At 36.6% G+C, this 21,526-nt stretch overlaps 1 protein-coding gene and 1 long non-coding RNA gene across 2 annotated transcripts in view; one reads left to right on the top strand and one right to left on the bottom strand.

Moving 5' to 3' along the window:
• The window catches only part of LOC135077973 (uncharacterized), a 547,422-nt gene that overhangs the window by 413,454 nt on the left and 112,442 nt on the right, over window positions 1-21,526 (top strand). The window lies entirely within an intron of this gene.
• The window catches only part of LOC135077963 (connectin-like), a 360,246-nt gene continuing 343,306 nt past the window's right edge, over window positions 4,587-21,526 (bottom strand). The window contains exons 3-4 of the mRNA XM_063972503.1: window positions 5,813-6,877; window positions 4,587-5,388 (exon numbers count right to left, since the gene is read on the bottom strand). Of these exons, the coding sequence (XP_063828573.1) occupies window positions 4,877-5,388; window positions 5,813-6,866 (1,566 nt within the window). The 5' untranslated portion in view covers window positions 6,867-6,877 and the 3' untranslated portion in view covers window positions 4,587-4,876. The remainder of the gene's footprint in view (window positions 5,389-5,812; window positions 6,878-21,526) is intronic.

The following is a 21,526-nucleotide window of genomic DNA, read 5'->3' as shown; positions in this document are numbered from 1 at the left end:
GTTATGGCGACAGATTTAGGCTGAGTTGCGCCAGCTTTAACTATAACAAACATCAAGTCTGTCAAACTCCATACAAAAACACCGGTTATGGTAACAGCTATGGTTTAAGAAAGGTGCAACTCAGCCTTAGGTAAGATGATTAGCGGACTTAGAACAAGCTCTACCACCAATCAAACCGAGCAGAAAATCTCGCCCCCACTGGGAATCGAACCCGGGCTGGGTCTTAAGCTGGCGGTCAGACTGTAAGGCCTCGTCCAGCAGGGCGAAATCGCCGCGAATATCTTCGCGCGAGGACGAGCGTATGATGCGTCCAGAGAAGTGATTCGAAACGCGAGCGTTTGGGGAGGGAATCAGTAGTGCAAAATAATTCCGTATCAAAATTTTGCCACTCCATGATCCCTAGATACGTGCACTTGTCTTCACGTTCGCGCGTTTACTTGACGCAACACACGAGGTCCCTAGTATCTCAACTCACGTGTAATGCGTGCGTAGTGCACGCGATTTACTCGCGAATTTTCAACTCGCGCGTGTCTTGTGGACACAATGTATTGGCTGCTATTATCTCGCCAACGCACGTATGATTCTACGCGCGTAGGATTCGCGACGAATTCGCCCGTCTGGACAAGGTCTAAAGGTATTAAACCCTTTTAAGAGTGTAACACCCCTGCCCAAAGTTGCGAGCCAGCGGTCTGGCCAGATGTCAGCCCGACGTTACGTGACCGCGTATTTGGCTCGCTTTGATAGCTAGGATCACGTAAAAACCAGAATTGGGTTAGCTTAAATTAACCTACTTGGCTTAAAGTACTTTTTTGTGACTAGATTTTAAATCGGGCTGGTTTTGTTTCATTTGTTAGCTGTGGATTTTTGATTAGCTCAATGGAAATACATAGTTGGATTATACTGTAGACAAAAGTGTTTCCTTTTACTGATACTCACACATCTCATGAACACATACCTACCCCCTTATTACAAAAAATTAGACTCAATTTAAACCAGAGTCTAACTTTTTGTAATAATGGGGATAAGGTCTAAGTAGCGCTTAACTGAGTATCTGAGGTAAGGGAGCGGCACAGGAGGGTATTTTTGAGATATCAAAGTCATAAGACTTCAGATTTCTTTTTTTGTCACGTCATAAGTATGTCAATGTCACTCCTCTCATACCTCAGGCATTGACTCAGTTAAGCGTCTAGATTTTTTCAGAATTAATTTTCCAGAAGCATCAAAGTGCAAATCTCACAGCGTTTCATCTCAAATAACCCTTATCCTATCAAAAGCAGAGCACTAAGCGATCCGTACATTTTCACATCATTTATTCCGAATAATTTCACTATCTCGACCCGTTCCGTCTAGTGAAGTTAATTCAGAAATCCCTTCAAATCTTTAGGGACTCGAATAAAATTTATTGCTCCCGTTTAATTTGCAAGCGAATTAGAGTCGAACGAATTTGCTTTTGACAAGGGTGCATGGGCTTGGATTGAGGATTTGTTACAGATTTTTTGGTGATTTATGCGATTGTAGTGTTTAAGTCAAGAGTCGTAGTAATTGATCATTAAAAACTGAACTCCAACTTGGGGAATGTAGGCAAAATTATCCGTTTTTCTTTTGTAAATTAGAGAGGTTTAGCTTCTGCATTAGAGACTATATGACCTGATGATGAAAAGTCAAGTTTATATCGAATTGAGCCCAGTTAAGGGTCAATTTTTTTACCATAATTACTTACCATCGTCCATGACCTTGGTGTATACTACTCCTGTATTATAAATAACTATAACTGAGGTCGCAACCCTAGTGGCAGACTTTATGAGCTCCTTTGGATATTGTAATCAGACAGCTTATGCTTCTCTTCGAAGCACGAAATCTAGTCTAGTTCGACTAAAACTCACAACAACAATAAAAAAATGGGTAACCTCTGGGAATCGAACCCAGGAACTCTTGAGTTCCTGCTCTTGAGCAGGTTTTTTATTTCTGAATTTTGGAAGACTTTCAAAATTAGATTATTGGTGATTATACTTTTAGAACTCTATACCTATTTACTAAAAGTTAATAATAAAAAAACTGGTAGGATCGCTTTCAACTGCCTGGAATTGAACCAAGATCACAACACTCCAATGTACTGTATCATTCGATGTCCATTTCGATTAGACGATAAAGTGAATCTCTCTTATTTTATCATACTAAAGCCATCTATCGGCAATTTACAATACTAAAATATCTTTCGTAGAAATTAATAGAGGTCGCCACAAAGAATGATTTTAATTTTGAATTAAATCTTAATTCTGCCTAATGTAAATAAGTAGGTACTTATCATGTCTCCTTTGTTGTATTATTTTCTTAACTTATCTTAAATAACGAATTGTATAAGTATTTATAGGAAAAATTCTAGATTAATAAGTTGATAAATGTATACAGAAGGGTTAGAAATAAAACACAAGTCGTAAAAAAAATTACAGCGTATCTTCATTATCCATACAAAATCACCTTGTCAAAATACTTTATACAACGTTATACACAATTATAAACACAGATGGCGTTGCGATACGAAATAGATAACGGCATGAGCATGTTCATTGTTGTAATGGGAAAATGGCGGCGTTCTGAGACGCAATTTCCTTATCTTTATCGCGTAATTGGGAATACTGGGGTGTTATTTTGATTCACATTTGCGTTTCAAGAATTCGGAAGTAGGTTTGCAAAATATCAGTTGAGAATAAGTAGGATTGAGAGATAGGTAAAAAAATGTTACTAATTCCATTTCAAAATGTTATCAAAATTAAACAAGAATGAATGAAATTTTTTTTTGTTTATAATTTACTACCGACCCGTTCCGAATTCGCACGGTGCTAAATAATATGCGAGTAAACCGGAAGGTTTAAACTTGAATCACTCTATCTATTAAAAAAACTGCAACAAAATCCGTTGCGTAGTTTTAAAGATTTAAGCATAGGTACATAGGGACAGACCGACAGTAAAGCGACTTTGTTTTATACTACGTAGTGATTCGAGTTTCACATTTTATAAGAATAACTTTTCGTCGCTTAGCAGTTTAATGACTGTTTTCACCATCAATCCCTAATTTTTAAGTGACCCCTATGGTAACACATAACAGGAATTTTGTTTCCAAAGGGGTCACTTAAAAATTAGGGATCGATGGTGAAAACGGGCATAATTCTTAGCTACATAGGTGACAGAAACTCTACATTTTTAATACGTTGCAAACTTATTCGTTTCAGTGGTGGTTTCGCTTAAAAAGGGTAAAAGATGGAAAGCGAAACTACAATTCCTATCTTTGAAGCTATAAAAAATTAAAATGATGATATCAATTTTCAGACTTCACCATACCCTTTATATGCATATGTTAAAATGGGCTAGTGTCGGCTCATATACCCATTTACCTAACACCCTGTATACAAGCGCGTGTATTAATTTTCAATACAATACATGTTAAAATTATTATTAAAGTGGATTCTATCTCGTTGTGCGAAGTTCTTGTTGTTTTGCCAAAATAAAAGACAAAATAACAATAAATCTTTCTTTCGCAATGAAACAATATTTACATGGATGTATAAAAATTTAATGACGCATTATGTTCAAGCATGAACATATTTTTATCTGGAGTTGTAAAAGTTTATATGACTCTTTATGTTTATCTACAAATGGATTTATTTATGACGAAATATGAAACGAGATGTTCTGCAATAAATGTACAAAAACTGCTATGAATCTACAAAGTGAATATAAAATTATGTTTTTCCTTGATATTATGAAATAGGTACACACTAAACAATACGAAAAAACTATATCCTTATTGTTTGTTTGAAGCCTGTTCCTCCGTATTTGACTTAACTAATTTTGAAAAACTTTTGTAGATAGAGATACATTACACTAAAGAAAAGTTCATAGGATTCCGTGCATCGCAAGAAAATCTTTAATTAGTTTTATCGCTAGGTAGCGACTCGTAGCGATCTCTTTGAAGAGAGTGTACTTTAATATTCGGATTCTTTTATAGCTTTATAATGAAACAATATAGCTTTTTAGTTCTCTTTTGTAGAGTTTACAGCACATCTGACGATGATTTTATTGCAAAATAACACATATTATAACTACGTGATGCCAGTGTTGATGTGGTATGCCTTTATACAGGGTGTCCCAAAAAATAGTTTCAAGCTGAAGCCCAGAGGTAGAGCATCACTAGGGCTATCATTATCAATAACCACCGCGATTTTTGATAGTTTTCGAGTTATGATTTTTTTTATAAAATTCAGGATTTTTTATGTTTTTAGTGGGATGTAAATACTTCTGAATCAGCTAGGCCTAGTATTAATCAAATAATAACTAAAAAAACAGGCATGTACCTTAACTATTCGCGTCACAATAACCAAAAAAGTACCTAAGCATAGAAATTTAAAACAATCTTAACTCGAAAACTATAAAAAATCGCGGAACATACATGGGGGTGATTTGAGTAGCTCTAGTGATGCTCTACTTCTGAACTTCAGCTTGACACTACTTTTTGGGAAACCCTGTATAATTAGTTAAGTTTCATTTATCTAAAATTTTGACTGGACATTATAATCTTAAATAGATCAATTATTAAAAGAAAACACCGATACTCATGCCGCTATCAAAAACATTACAAGGTCGATGCATGATTCAAGATCGAATGAAACAAATCCAATTTACATTTACAACTACTTAACATTAAATCCGGTAATTTACAACATTTAAGTATAATGGTGAATACAATCACATTATTGTTTTAATAAATGTTTAGTGCTCAATAATTAATCCCATACAATAACTGTGACTTAAAAGGACTTAGTCTGTATCTCGCTTACACTTAACTAGTGACTAGAATAACCTAATTGACTTACAATATTTAAGTAAAGAAAAAGGCAAAACACCCAATCCATAACACAATGGTGGATTTGTACGACAGTCTGTACGCTGTGTTTGGTTCATGAAACCTAAATATTTTCATTTCGTTTTGGATTGGAATCACTGGATCCACTATAAAGGGTGGTGTCTCAGTTGTTGTCTTGGTGTCTCTCGGGCACGGTAGGTTTTCTGGGGGTATTTTCAAAACGACTCTCTTGACCGGCTTCTTAGCTAAGCTCTGATCTTTATTCAGCTCTTCTGGTATCATTTTCTTCTCAGTCACGTTCATTTTCTCGTTTAACGTCTCGATCGTTATCCCCGCGTGCAGGATGTCTTGATTGTAATCTATTTTATTTTCTATCACGTCGGGCATCTTGTTGTATGCGGAGCTCACTATGGGCGGATCCATTTTGCATGTGACGCCGTCGAGCGACGCCTTCGTGTTTTGGCTTTTAGTCTCGTTCCGAAGCGAGTGCATCCATTTCAACCGGCAGTCGCACACGAAGTTGTTCTCTGCGGAAATTAAAATCAGCGCTTTAGTAAAATTGGGAGGGGAGTTAATTCGAAAACATTTCTGAATGAACCAATTTCAACCTAGAGAGTTGTTGTTCTCTTTTATCCAGAAAGAGAAACGAACACAAATTAAGTTACTCTAATAATATTTGTCAAAAAACGTATCCACACTCTAAACGATTATTTTATAAGCAGTAACATTTAACTCGAGATTAAATTAAGAACTTGTTCTAAAATAAGTGGATTAACCATCTTCTACTTCCATCTGCACCTTTCATATCTTGAAACCCCGAAGGAATCATAAAAGAACAAACTTCCTAAGTATGTTAAAGTTAATAATAACGTCTCCGTTTCCACTCATTAAATATTCACCGTACAAGTTTATGAAACTTCACGTGATGCGGTATTAAATATTCATTATTACCTTCGAGTAGCAAATTGCTGTTCTGCGGCTTCAAGTTGTCCAATATGGGTTTGATATTGTCAAAAGTTAATGCGTGTAGTTCGTTGGAACGTAGGTCGAGGGAGTTGAGTCCCCTCACCCCTTCGAAAAGGCTGGCGGGTAGTGCACTCAGTTTATTGTCGTCTAGAGACAGCTTGCGGAGCTGAGACAGCCCGTCGAAGGCCCTTTCCGAAATGTACTTCAGATCGTTCTTCCCCAGCAACAACTCTTGCAAATTCCACAGTTCAGCGAACGTGTATTCGGTCAAATTGTAAATGCGGTTCCTCCGTAGATCCAATTTCCGCAAGTTGGCCAATCCATCAAACGTGCGACGTCTCAAATGGATTATGTTGTTTTTATTCAAGTCCAATTCCAATAGATTGAACGTGTGCAAGAACGCTCCGTCTCTGATCGACGATATGTTATTCTTGGTGAAGACAAGTTTGTGCAACTTCGGCAAATCGTAAAACGCTTCTGTGCCGATTTCCAAGATCATGTTGTCTTCCAGATTTATTAATGTTATGTTTGGGAGATGAGCGAACGCGTACTGGTGGAGATTTTCTATTTGGTTTTGGGAAATCGTGACGTCTGTTAGATTTGTGAGGTTGGCGAAAGCGTAGGGTGTTACGTCTATAATATTGCCGTATCGGATGTTGATTGACTTGAGGTTTTTCAGAAAGTGCAGCGCTTTTGTCGGGACGTACCCTAAAGCGCCATCGACGCGGACATTAAAAGACAAAGTTTGCAAAGTTGGTTGCGAAGCGAAACTTTGCCAGATGAGATCGTCCCGCGGTATGCCGCCATTGAATACCCAGCATTCCGCTTTTGTTGCATTCCTCGGCTCTCTGGTGTTTTCGCAATAGCAGTGGACCTTTGAGTCGCGGTCGCTGACGTCACAAATATTCTTCTGGAACCCGCCACTTTTCTCTTTGGGTTTCCGTTTGTTGTTGTCTTTTGCTTGGACGTTAATTGACATTTCGTTAACGAGAGCAAAAGTGATCAGGATGTAGATTATCCCCGCGATCCGCCGCTCCATTTTCGTTTAATCTGAAACAACGAAAGTCATTACGTTAAAACGTTGAATTAGATTTTGCGATGTTTCCCCGTTGTTGGATTTGGTTGATCGAAATTGTTAGAAAATTACGGGGCTTGGTATGAAAATTAGCTTTAGTGTTTAGGGCGTTAAAAACTTCGGATCAAAATTGTCATGGTACGACTTGATGTTAATATACGTCAATTAACACTCACGAGGATAAAGAAGGTACATAAAAGAGCTAAGGAAAAATGGGTACGATTAATAAACGGGCATTTTAATTTCCAAGTGTTTTCTTTATATCCCAGTCTGCTTTCAGCGGAACTGTTTCCCAGACAAGAATAAATGGAACTCTATTCGTGCGGTTCCGTAATGACATTTCATAGATTACTTCATTGATTTTTATCTATAACTTAACATGTAATGAACGTTCCAGGAACTGTTAAAGCTGTGTTAAATACGAGAGATGTTAAAATTTAATGTCATGTCATCTCAGCGAAATTAAATTTCAGATTATGTACATAATTACTTTTTTAATTAGTTTTGAATCCGTATTTATATTGTAGGTACCAAATTTCGTATTATTTATAATTACATTATTATTATTATCTATGTAAATCATGATAAAAGAAAGTTGCGGTCCGTAATAATTCCTAACTAGTTACCAGTATCAGTAGATTGTTCGGATTCGAGCTTAATCTTAGCTGTTGCAAATATTTTACTTGAACTTTTTAATAAACCGCCCTAATACTAGATTTTTAGGTGAACAAAATTATTTCAAAACAAAAATTCTACATCCATCAAAGTCCAGCGAAACTTTATTAAGCTCAAACATATTAAGAACATTAATTTTCTGACCGAAATAGGCACGTCCCAAAATGACTTTACCCTATCACTGTTACAGTGATAAATTAATGTTGTCAGAAATCTAGGTCAGACTGAAACCCACCTAGCACTTTGAAACTAAGTACCTATCCGTTACACATTTGTGAATTATTGGAAAATCTATTTCTCATAAGTAAGATACATACGACAATTTAAATAATAGCTTTAGGTGATTATTTAATTTTGATTTAAATAGAAGATATCATGCATTAGAAGTTAAGTAAAAAATTAACATGCTTGGTTCATACCAAAAGCATATAGCGCCATCTAGTGAATGTTCATACATTCACTAGATGGCGCTATATGCTTTTAACCCGCGACAGTAATTTTTTAATTACGTTTCTGTATTTGAGCATGCTACAGAAGAGTCAAGTGTAATAGTGCAGTTACACTACTCATTACTAACTAGCATAAAAGCATGCCATTAAGTATTTGCTACATAATGGTGCATTTTAAAGTATGCTGAATGCTAATTTCGAGTAAGAGCACGCTTTTTTTAAGCATCCTATCAGCATGAAACCTTTATGAGCATGTAAAACTGCACCTTAACTTTATTCAGTTTTTTTTAAGAGGAGAGCGTATCTTTACCTTAAAGGCCGGCAACGCACCTGTAACGCCCCTGGGTCTGCGGGTGTCTATGGGCGACGGTAATCACTTACCATCAGGTGATCCGTTTGCTCGTTTGCCTCCTATCACATAAAAAAAAAAAAAAAAAAAAAAAAAAATTTACATAACTTTAGTTTTGATACAGCTACAAGTAAATATAGGATTAAAGTACACTTTCTATTCACTAAAGATATTCGCGTCGTCCGAGTTTAATAGGAGCACGTGAGGCTATAACTTTGTAGCTCCCAGAGCTAGAATATTATTCGACTGTTAGTAGTAAATGGAGCGTGTAAAACTAGTCAGGAAATGCCACTTCTCATCCATGAGATCGTGCATTCGATTTTCAGTTCTACAACTGAGTTTTTGCAAAAAAATAAGTACTGTTTTCCGTTGAATTTGCTTGTTTATTTTGGGTATAACATCAGTTGAAACTTTTACACTTTCGTTTTCGTTAGCTTTTTAATGCACAACAAAGAAGCTCTTTATTAGAATCTCATTAGTGATTATCAGGCTGAAGTTGGAAGAGATTTGCACCTGGAATCCTCAACCTCAGAGACACTGACTATCTTACTTCTAACTGCCGAAGCACAACAATATTTTTAACAATGCTGTTAATTCCTAAAACTTACTTAAGATAGTGGTAGCTAGCCAGGCTTACACCCGTATTCACAAACGATGCTTTCATAAGTGAAGCAGCAAATCGAACGCACAGCGTTGAATAGAGCTCTGTGATTGGTTCAGATGTCACCTTGTGCGTTCACGCGCACTGTGAGACCTCATAGTAATGTTTGTGAATACAGGGGTTAGAATAAGTCCTAAAACTTATCAAACCGAAAATATTTCCCACGCTGGGAATGGAACCCACGAACTCTACATCTCAGATAGGTCACTGGATCACAAAGGCGGCTTATGTTCTTAAAGGTGTTACACACGACACGTGTAAATCCGCATATTTGGGTCGTTAATTATTCCCATCTCATTTGGATTATGGCCGCAGGCTCAAACTCAAAGGGAGAGGATACATTGTGCTTCAATCGGTCTCCTGGCTTATTCACCACACTATTACTGGGCTGTTTGCAAACAACTTGATACGTCTAAATTAAGCTGGAATTCGATTACAGGGTAAACAGTTTGATACTAATATTATGTAAAAACATTGATGTCCTTTTTAACAACTTCAAAAATTCGAATTGCCTAATGTGAGAATCGAACCCACAACCTTTCGCTTGCCAGACGACTGCTTTCATCACTTGAGCAATCGCCCGGACAGTTTGAGATCCGACTATTAACGCTAAATAAAATATGATATCGATGTTCTTAGTGAGAATGACCACCGTATTATAGTAGTTGACGTTCTCCATTCAAAAGTTTTCAATTCCCAGTTTTCCCTGCACATTTTGTTCCACTTTGCTATTCCATCATTGCTATAAACAATAGCCCGTAAACAACACATTCATTGACTAAACACTTGTATAACTTTTGGTCTAGATACACAGAGCCCGTCGAACAAAACAAAGCACACCTCATTTCACAATATCTGACACAAATTCAATAGCATCCCACGTCTCTATCAACTATTCACCAAGCAAATAGGTCTATTCGACCGATTCGATATAATCCCACAAGTGGACGATCATTCGTATATCGAAACGAAAATAACATACATAACTAGCCTTTAAAAGGCCCCGCGAGAGCCGACAACTTGAGACAATAAAGTTGTCGAGGGAGATAAAAGAAGTTTTGGGTTCCGTCGTTATAAATATTTTATTCATCATGATTAGGTAAGAGCTAAAATACACGATCCGTTGCGGAGGTCGTGTGACGCCGGAGCGGTGTCGTTGCGTCGTCTTACATACTTAAAAATTTTTAGCCTTGATTGTGATTCGGAAAAATCTTTGCGGTAAGCCGCAATGCATCGTGTGCTCTCTAATATTTTTTATGAAAGAAAAGAAAGAAAAAGTATTTATTCGATGCAAGTACAAAATAAAATAACAAATATGTAGATATAATAAAACCAAACAGTAAAGTACATACACCAAAATGGCATCTGCTCAGTATAAGCCGTGACGGCAGAGAGCGCGTCCCGACCATTGGTATTCTGTGGATGCCAGTTTACAATTAATACAGCTTTGACAGGTAATTTAATTAAACAGCTTAGGCGAATTATTATTATGCATAACAAGGCAGGTATTTGATCGCAATCGCATTTAAAAAAGTACCGTATTATGACAGCAAATAGAATCTGCAGCTATCTATCTCCCGTTTTACACTAAGGGAATTCGATATTATACTTCGCACTCGTATCTTCTAATTACATTCCTCGCGATCGAAGCCAATCCCTCGGGAGTACTCAACTTCCATTAATTGTGTTTTATTGGCGACAAGCGTTGGGCACGTTGCTGAGGTGGGAAAGGTCCGAATTCTGCCCAAAACGCCAATCAATCTTATCCTATACTATTTTCTTTATTACTATAGTGTTAAAATCACTACCATCAATCGACTGATCTTTCGAAGATGATTAGTTTCGTCAAAAATAGAGACTTTTAGCAATACGCTTAAGGATCACACGCCCGTATTCACAAACATTACTATGAGCTCTCACAGTGTGCGTGGATACACAGGGTGACACACGAACCAATCACAGAGCTCTGTTAAACGCTGTGCGTTCAATTTGCTGCTTCACTTAAGCAAGCATCGTTTGTGAATACGGGCGTAACTCTCAATCAATTAGGTTTTTTTTGTAAGCAGTACTTACTTACTATTTAAATTGGTTTTAATTCCGTATTCCGTAAAAAAGCAAGGTTGTTTAAAAATATTAAGGACAAAAATTCCACATCAAAGTGTTTTTTCAGGATCACAAAAAAGGATTTAACACAAAACAATTTCGGTTGCTTTCCAAAAAAAAATTGAAAACATAAGTATAAAAATCAAAAACATTCGGCGTAAATGACAAATAATGTAACACAAGATTTTATCTCCAAAGACGGAACCCGAAAAACGTTCCATTCAAACGTCCTGTGTTTCGGTTGCCAGCCAAGATCTTGATAAAAAGCTAACGCAAAGGTCTCCGGTGATACAAGAGAGATTTATTACTGAAAATCTCTTGAGAGCGAGAGATATATTCTTTTGAGCATAGAGTTAAGAGGTCGCCGTCTGTCACACCGACGCGAGCGAGTTAAATGAACTGTTTTTGTTTTGGTTTGATAAAGTTAGTGGGAGTATGTCTGGCGATGAAGGCGACCATTGGATTCGATAAAATAAAATTGTGGAAAGAAAAGGAAAAACATGAGTCTTTTACAGATATCTATTTAGCTTTTTTTAGGGTTTTAAACAGTACGCACATTATTAATGAATAATAAAGGGCCTTTTAAAATATTTTGAATTGCTGATTTTCTTATTTCAATTTTATAAAAAGAAAAATATGAAATACTTCATGAACAACACTATTTAGTAAAATATTTTATTTCTACTAGTAGGTAATGTTACAGATTGGTGTCAGATAATGAAAAGATTAAACATTAACGAATTTTAACTTTTTATTGCAGTTCTTTACTTGCCACGAAGTAATTTGGTACTTTTGGTTTCCTTGTAAAGGGCTGCTTATTTATGGTGGAAGAAAATTTATTTTTGAACTAATTTTTAAAAATTGATTTTTAAACACACTAGGATAGGCTTTATTGCACAAATTGTATTTCAACAGCCAGTTCGTAATTCTTGTATTTTATCAGATGTGCTATGGAATTATTATAAAATGATATTACAAACACCTAGAGTCCTAGATGCATGCAGTGCAGGACCGGTGGTTGTGGAAATTCATGAGGTAGGCCTTTGTCCAGTCAGTAGAATAGGAATTCTTTGTAACGAATAACAAACGATTACAAATACCTAATTATAATACAGTACTACGGTGTAACACACGGCACAAAGTGTAAAGAAAGAGTTGACGTGAGTTCCCGTACTCCTTTAAGGGCTTTGAAATTCAAATTCACAAACGCATGTTTCATAATGTTTTGCTTATCTTGATACACTTTGCATAATACCGCACCATGGAATCCGTTTCGGAGTGAATTTCAGCGTGCATCGCGATTATTCGCAAAGGACATATTTCTGGCTTGTTCCGGATGTTTAATGAATAAAGAAACGGTAATTAATAAGGTAAATGACAATAATGCACTGGAAATGATTGTAGAGTATAAATCTCTTTTAAAATTTTCAGGTATTGAGTGTCAAACAGCTGTTGATAGATAAAAGGAAATTGAGAAATGAGAAAATACCCTTCGTTGACACTAGTACCACCCAATAGTTCTATTATAGAACTACTGATAGATTAAATTATCTCTCAAGTATTTTGCAGTTAGGTAGTCAAATTTAGATGTTTGGGGCTTTCCAAATATAAAATCTCCTAAATTGTGTAGTTTCAATTATTGTGTAGTGTGTTCTAAAAACCTATCTATCTACTTTTCTCTTCATTATCTAGTAGTCTATGCCGAATTTTGAATGGATATAAATATGTATAAATTCTAAAGTATGTGTGAAAGTGAAAAAATGTTAACTTAAAATAAGTTAGATTTTTCAGCTTGAGGTCCATACTTTTTCCCAGTCTAAAGTTTACTAGGTTTATCGTAAAAGTTCTATAACTTTTATATTCGTTATGTATTCGATAAACCGCGTTATTTATTTTGCAAAGTTTATGTGTATGACTCGCTAAAATCAAGTGGCAGTGGGCGGGGCACATAGCTCGAAGAGCTGACGGCCGCTGGGGCAGGAAAGTTCTTGAGTGGCGACCACGAGCTGGAAGACGTAGCGTGGGCAGGCCTCCCACTAGGTGGACCGACGATCTGGTGAAGGTCGCGGGAAGTACCTGGATGCAAGCGGCGCAGGACCGGTCTTTGTGGAAATCCTTGGGGGAGGCCTTTGTCCAGCAGTGGACGTCTTTCGGCTGAAACGAACGAACGAACGAACGATGTGTATGACGTAATAATGGCCGACCGAGAATCAAAAAATATGTGCAATACATTCTATGCATAACCGCGGGCACAGCTGCGAATCGAAAGTAAATTAGAGATAACAATGTTATTCCGATGTGTCCAGCATAATGAGGTTGCCAATATTTTATAGGGTCACAACAATTTTGCTGTTTGTGGATTTGGATGCAAAAATATAAAAAATGTTTCGTGAAATTGGATAGGTGGTAGCACCAATAAGTTGTCATATTGTTAATGAGATGTCAAAACGTTACACCTCTGTAGATTTATGGAAATACTAGCTTTCCGCCCGCGGCTAATTTTGTCTGTCACAGAAAAACTTTATCGCGCGCGTCCCTGTTTCAAAAACCGGGACAAAAACTATCCTATGTCCTTTTCCGGGACTCAAACTAGCTCTATGCCAAATTTCATTAAAATCAGTTCAGTGGTTTAGGCGTGAAAGCAAGACAGACAGACAGAGTTACTTTCGCATTTATAATACACTCGGAATCAAATAAATCGCACCTCCCGCGACAAGCACTTATCAAACGTATGCATCCCCACTTCCCACCATCGTTGGTACCATTTGAAAGCCTAGTTCTAAGCTTCATTTCATTAAAGGGAAGGTTTTTACCCCAAAAATGTGTCTTTACAAGGATCCAGAGTCACTTCTTCAAAAAATAGGTAGTCACGCTATAGCCATTTTTTATGACTATAAAACTGTTAAGTTGGGATTAATCGCTATCCATCTGTTAAAGAGGACACGTGAGATCTTTATTTGGTTTTATAACCATAAAAATTGGTCTAATTGATCCCAGAGGTGAGCCCAAAGTGAGGTCTATTTTCAAGTCACATTTATGGTATATGTTAATCACTTATTTAGAAATGAAATGTATTTTTCTTTAAGGATATTTATTGGGCTTTCAAATAACACCAATATTGTTGGGGTACCATGATTGTGTCAGAAGAAAATCCTTAAAGTTCGCGTCGCGGAAGGTGCGGTTTATTTGATGTTGAGTGTATTAGTATAGATCATCACATGCACACTGTAATGTAAACATACTGTTTTTTAAGTATCGTAGTATTTCTAAGAGTTTCATTTATTTGTATACTAACTTTTGCTCGCGGCTTCACCGTTTATTTCAGTTTGACACTGATTTTTTATGAATGTATAAGCCTTAGTTTTTGCCTGAAAGAGTAACATAAATCCATCCATCCTCACAAACTTTAACGTTTACTGTAACATTAATGCGAATAGAATTGTCATCGCCAACTCATAACTGCGGATTTTCCGAAGACAAATAAAAGCTTATTCACTCCATCCCACTTTCTCTCTTATTCCTTCAAGTCTACACAATTTAAAAATCAATTTGGACTGCCCTTGGTAGCTTGCGGTTGCTAGGGGGAAAATGACACGTCTACCCCTTGTCAAGAGATAATTTTTCACGAAAAGCAACGTTTTCAGCGATTATAAATAAACTCAATATTGACGTTTATGCGACTGGTTACAATTTTTATCATTTTTGAAGGATACATTTTTCATCTGAAGCGATACGCCTGAATTTTGTGCTCCAGAAAATGTGAAATAAAAGTAATATTCCGTTATTTTGTTACTAAAAGTTACCAAAAGCAAAACATTAGTTAGGTTAAAAATAATTTGTAACTAATTACACGTGATAAGTATCGCAAATGATTTAATTTCTAATTAATATTTAAAAACTCTGTCACAAGATCAAAAATCCACAACTTCATCAGCTTTTACCCATTTTTTTTCCATTTTGTTTTGATTTTTCAGATATCAAATATCAAAATTGAATAAATTTCAATGATACCCAACCAGCTAAAGCGATATGCCTAGAAATTGCTTTTTATTATGCCTATTTAGCCCCCACTTAAAAGGCAAAGTACGTCAAAGTACCGTAATTGGTTATGGAGTCGTGAGACGTGCACGTGTTTATCTTACGAGGTATCAACCCAATTTGGTTTCTGATAGGGATGTACACACACTTTTTATCAAATCCTGTAACGTACCTATCAATAAATAAATAAATTGGACCCATAGAGATCTAGAGAGATGCCAATGCGCTGAGTTCGAAACACAGTGTCGCGTTAAAAATTCACACACAAGATAATCAAAATAAAAACAATACTTCGCGAAGAGTGTGTGTCATGCACACATTGCATTCATTTGTTTATACTTAAAACGTCAACTGCATTGCACATTTCTATCGCGAGCAATGTGTTCTGTTTTTGGGCATATTGCTGCGACACTGGCCACGCCCCCTTTTCACATCTCCCTTCAGTTTTTGTGATCTGTGGTTGGACCAAACGGTCGAGTGGCAGGGAGCGGTCATTACTGGTCCGACTACCAAGCTGACTGTGTGCTCACAGTAGAGTACAAACTATTCAGTGTTTTATTTCTCATCAAAACCAATTAAAAATTTTATCAGTTCGTATTGCAATACTCGCAAGATTGTTCTTTGTTATTGCATAAAAAGCTTCAAGTAAACGTCAATTTAGATTATTATCCAAAGCTTTCACAAGAACTGTCTTTTGTGAAACAACGAAGCCGTCTGTCTTTCTTATCAACATAAATCCTAAACATTTAAATATTATCTGCAACGCTACTCAAAAAGTGATTCATAATCTCCGTTTAAAATTTAGCCATACGACCCAAAAACAATTTATTCGTAAAACATTGTCTAAATTCGCATCTGATAAGCACATCCCTAGTATCCAATCTCGACTGGATGAATTACAGAAAAATGATAACGCCTGTTACCTCAGCTACGTGACGTGCCTGCTAATACTAATTCGAATTACAAGCCTATCGGAAAATGCTTGCTTTGTCTTTTGTAAGTGCTCTTATGATAACGTTACGCATTTGTATTCAGTCCCCGAGCAGTGTGTAAATTTTCTACCACCGAACCTCGGATTTAAGTCGTTTATTACCAATGTTTGGTATAGGATTTTTATTGAGTCCACCCCCATTCGAATCTATTTGTTCAGGGTTTCATTTCTTTTATTCCTTCCCTTGATCTGATGGGTCTTTGAATGAATCGTTACTAAAAAGATCTTGTAATTTTATGTTTATTGTGGATTTGGATTCAATTACTTTTTATTTGAGAGTTTTTACGTCTTCTGTATATCTATCTATCTACTTACGATCAAAGTGAAGATTTAATACTTTAAATCAAATTTACATTATTTTTATGAATCAACACAACATGGTAAAAGTTTTTTGTGTTACATGAACGATAAATAAGTACCTAGGCGTATGTTTGAAAAACAGTGAGCTTATATTTTGATTATCTTTTATGTTTACTACGAATATAACCGTTTTGCGTAGGTTGTAGAATGTTCAATAAACATATTTATGTTATAAATCTTTTACTACACACTCTATGTAGGCATAATTATATTTCTTTGAAACTTGTAGTCAAAAACACCACTTGAGAGCCAAAGCACACGTAATTTTATTCTGGACAATACTAAAACTGCGTTGCACCACTTACCTAACTGTGTGTTTTATACGATAGATTTTTGACGTTTGTTATCGTTAAAGTAAGAAAGTGCAACTTTTACATCAAACAATCGTCAAAAGTCTATCAAACTTCATATAAGAAACACCGGTTATGATTATAGTTACGGTTAAAGTAAGGTGGTGCAACTCACCTTTAGTAAAACTTGTACAAGCACTAAATTGAAATTTCCGTATCCATTTCCTGATCTATTTCTACACTAACCTAAATCGATTTCCCTCCGCATAGCAACATTAATCAAGCACACGAAAATCTTCAACGGCCTCCACTCAAGGACTCTCCTTAATTACGTCTTTAATTTGGCAAAGTCCTACGTCAATCAGATTTGACCAAACGAGATAGGACGTTGTCGCCGGGACTTAGACGTTAATTACTTATATGGATGACGTAATAGCGTTTTAAGATAAACGCGCGAAGTTTCCAGAACACGTCCACAGTAATTTATGAAATATTTTTGATGGAAAATAGGTTTTGGTAAAAAGTGATGACGTCATAAATACATTTTCTTAGATAGCATCATATACCTACTCAATAGAAGGAAACAAAATGTTGAAAATATACATTTTATGCTACGGCATTTATAGATGAAAAAGAAAAATATTGCAGCGGTTATTTGTAACATAAATGTAAGTCATCATTCATCTCTGGAACTGTTGCTCCAACTTTGAAAGATCTTTCATTGAAGGAAAACTAAGATCCCAAAGGCTTTGTGGTTTTGTTAGAAATCCATGCAAACAACGATAAAAACGAAGACTTGAAAAAGAAAATTATACCTACTTTTGAAAAGCCTTCTAAACTAGGAGATTAACTTTCCCCGGGACAAACTTGATCTTCACTGGTTGGGTTTTTATTGGCGGTCAAGCTGTAGATCCTGGCTACACAGGAGTTGCAGCGACGGGAACCAGATTTGGGAATAGTCCGGTAGCAAGTGGAGTGTTGGCCAAATCCTCCATTTGCCTCTGATTAATAAAAATATAATTGTACTTTTTCAGAGGAGGCTAAATGATGTATGACGATAATGTTTAATAAAATTCTGACCCAGAAGAAACCAACAGAAATATTTTAAAATATTATTATTGATTATAAGCCCCAATATTTTGCTCTCTGCACAATAATTTTTTGATATCATTTCCTTATTAACCCCATTCATTTTGTTTGTCGTAAGAGAAAATTAATTTCCCTAAGAAACCTGATACAGATGGCCTAAGTAATGATCGATCAGTGACCCTTCGGAGAAACCGATCGCAATTTATTTGTCATGCCAGATGTATTGGTATCTAATAGGATTTCGTGCCAATAAAACGTTAAAGGAATGTTATTGCGAAAGGTATGTACAAATAAAAACGTGAAGCTGAACGTTCCGTGACCAAAAAAACATGATTTTTATGAGTAGATTAGTTTTTCATCATCACCATCATCATCATCAGGTCATTTCGTCTCCTCTAACGGGACTATTCCCACCGCTGCAACTCCTGTGTAGCTAGAATCTACAGCTTGACCGCCAATAGAAACCCAACCAGTGAAGGTCAAGTCTGTCCCGGGGGAAAGTTAAATTGTCATTGGACCCGCAACAAAATTAATCAGGTTCGACTTCCCTCTATTGTAAAGCGGATGACGGGTGCTGACCAACAAAGGTTCAGTAAGTCGTTTCCTCTACAGTAGCATGACCCGCTAAATGTTTTCTAGGCAAATGGAGGATTTGGTCTACACTTCCCATTCGCTGGCAGGCGGGTTAGGCTAGGAACATTCTCTATTTATTATTTTCTACTATATTTAGGCTAAGGTCTCATATAAACGCCATAGGCCGCGTAAAACGTCACGTCATATGCCGCGTTACAATGTTGACTATAGAAATATACCGTTTTGGTCTCTTCCAGACGTTGACCTCGGCGTAAGGCGTCGATAGGAACGTTTGATACTGACGTCGTACGCCGCGTAAAAAGTCAAATAGGCCGTAGCCTTAAAGTGAATAAAAGAATATCGGTAATTGATTTCACGTGGACAACTCGTGGTCTGGCCCAAGCCATAGTAAATTAATTGTCGAACCACTTCTACGTAATGCCTTTTTGTTATTATCGACGCAACTACCCCAGGTCAATTAATCTGCAATGGTTAATTAAAACACTGAGTTTTCGGAACCGCCACTGGGGAATTTTAATTTATTTCGCAATCTGTTTTAATTGAGAGCCACCGCAGTGGCTTGTACTTTTTTGGGAGAAAAATAATCAAATTCAAACTCTTAATCGTAAACCTTTGTGACGTGAGGCGAGATGGTTGGATAGGATTGAACGTATTAAGACCCTTTTCTTATCACCCTTTCATAGATCAGTTGCTTAGTGATGAGTCTGGGCATAAAGGACATAGGTTAGATACTAGGATGGTGAAGACAAAGTTTTAATATTTAGCTTGAAATTCTAAGATGGTGAAGTCAAATTTAAAATTCTATGGTTATTAGAGTAGAGCTTTCATAGTATAGATGATAGCACATTGAATTACATAATAAATGTCGTGATTTCAATTTGGATTAACACACTGTGGCAGCTTGAAACAAACTTGTTTTTTTTTTGAAGATAGAATCGAGATCGAATCCGAAATGAGGAGATCCGTAAACGAACTAAAATCGCTAATATAGCCCGACGGATTAGCAAGCTGAATTAGTGGCAATGGGTAGGGCACATAGTACGCAGAACTGACGGCCGATGGGGCAGTAAGGTTTTGGAGTAGAGGCCGCGTACCGGAAAACGCAGTGGACACTCCTACGGCTGAAATGATGATATAGCATGCTAACAGCAAACTTGTTTTACTACAACTTAACGCATTAAAGCCTACCTAAAGATAACCTTCAATAACGTATTTCCTGTTTAATTACCGCGGTAATACTCCTAGGTATTTTAATAAACTGATTTATTCTAGTTACGTCCCTTGAAGGCGAAATAAATGGCAAAATGCCACTCATTCGTTCCTCCGTCAAAATTTAATTTCATCGCTTAAATATTTTACGTTAGCCCAGATCAATCATTCTGTTGGCGTTTGTAATATGAATCACGTGTAAAGCTACAGAAAGAACTAAGGCTGGGTTGCACCATCATACTTTAACTTTGACAAACGTCAAAAATCTGTCTAATTCCATACAAAAAGCACCGGTTATCGTCATAGTTACCGTTAAAGTTAGGTGGTGCAACTCAGCCTTAGTCGATTGGGAAAATATCTCATAAATTCTATTACCTTCCAGAGTTTTTGCTTTTTTCTTTTACACAGACGTAATTTAGGTCGAGTTATTTAATTGTTGATTGAGATATTACGAAAATAAATCTGTAACTTTGATGTTGAGTTTGATAAAAACGGAAACTTTCTATCATAATAAAAGTCAACAGTCACAAAATTAAACGTCTTGTTGAATGGCAGGTACTATCGGCAACAGTGCACTGAAAAAAATGTTTGGTTACTGCTTACACAACAACAGTGACCAGTGACCACCGAACACTGGTTATGAGGAACAAAAGGTTGTGTAAATTAAACAAATAATTCTGTGTGCCTACCATGAGTTTACGTTAGGTGTGCTCGCTAGCGACTGCGTAAAAAAATGACATTTAAATGTATGACATATTGTGCTACTTTCAAGAAATAAAATCTTCATAGAATTTTTTGACGTATTCGCTAGCGAGCTCACCTAACGTAAACTCATGGTAGGCACACTGTAGTGAGTTAGTTTGGTTATAAGTTAACACTTAGTTCGGTAATCACTTTTGTTGTGTAAGCAGTAACCAAACATTTTTTTTCAGTGTGTTAACTACCCATTGCCGGTCATGTCGTCTCGTTCTATCGCAAAGAGTCACCATTTGATGAGAGCGAGAGCAAAATAGATAAATAGAAATAGATAGTTAATACTGTGGCCGATAGTATATTTCAACATTTTGCTCTACTATATCTAACATTAAGATACGTAGAGATCTATTAGAACGTACTCGTAAGTTTTCACAGACATTGAAGACAAAAACAGTTGGTTAAAAGGGTTAAAAGACTTACTTCATTATCTGAAGAGTAAAACGTTGTGCCTAACAGATTGTTATCTAAGCAAATGTACCTACTTGATTCTTACGCCCTATGAGGTCTCACAGTGCGCGTGGACGCACATGGTCACACACGAACCGATCACAGAGCTCTATTCAACGCTGTGCGTTCGATTTGCTGCTTCACTTAAGCAAGCATCGTTTGTGAATACGATTATTAATTAGGTAGATCTAATGAGTAACCTCTTACATACTTAAAGCAAGCACAAGTTAGCGGTTAACTAATAACCCTATACAGGAATAGTGCTGTCAAGATGAAGTTGGCAGCGTGCTACCACTCGGCCGCCAGCGATGTTGCACAAAACACAAAAAACAAAGTCGTTTCACGCTTCGCCTCGCTTTGAATCAGACTGCCTAATTTTTAGCTTCCACTACCCAAAGGTAGTTTGGGAAGATGCCACTTTAGATTAGGCTTTTTTTGAAGTTTGTTTAACCTGGAAGTTAGCTGCTACAATTATGACACTGATTGCCTTAGCCTAAAAACCAATTAAAACTTTTAATGTTCAGCTATGAAAATAGCTAATGCCCGTTTTCACCATCAATCCCTAATTTTTAAGTAGGTAGCACCTTTGAAAATAAAATTCCTGTTACGTGTT

This window comes from Ostrinia nubilalis, chromosome 14, assembly GCF_963855985.1.
Source record: "Ostrinia nubilalis chromosome 14, ilOstNubi1.1, whole genome shotgun sequence".
In the NCBI taxonomy this organism is placed as follows: domain Eukaryota; kingdom Metazoa; phylum Arthropoda; class Insecta; order Lepidoptera; family Crambidae; genus Ostrinia; species Ostrinia nubilalis.
The sequence above is the reverse complement of the archived record's forward strand: the minus strand, read 5'-3'. Positions and strand labels throughout refer to the sequence as shown.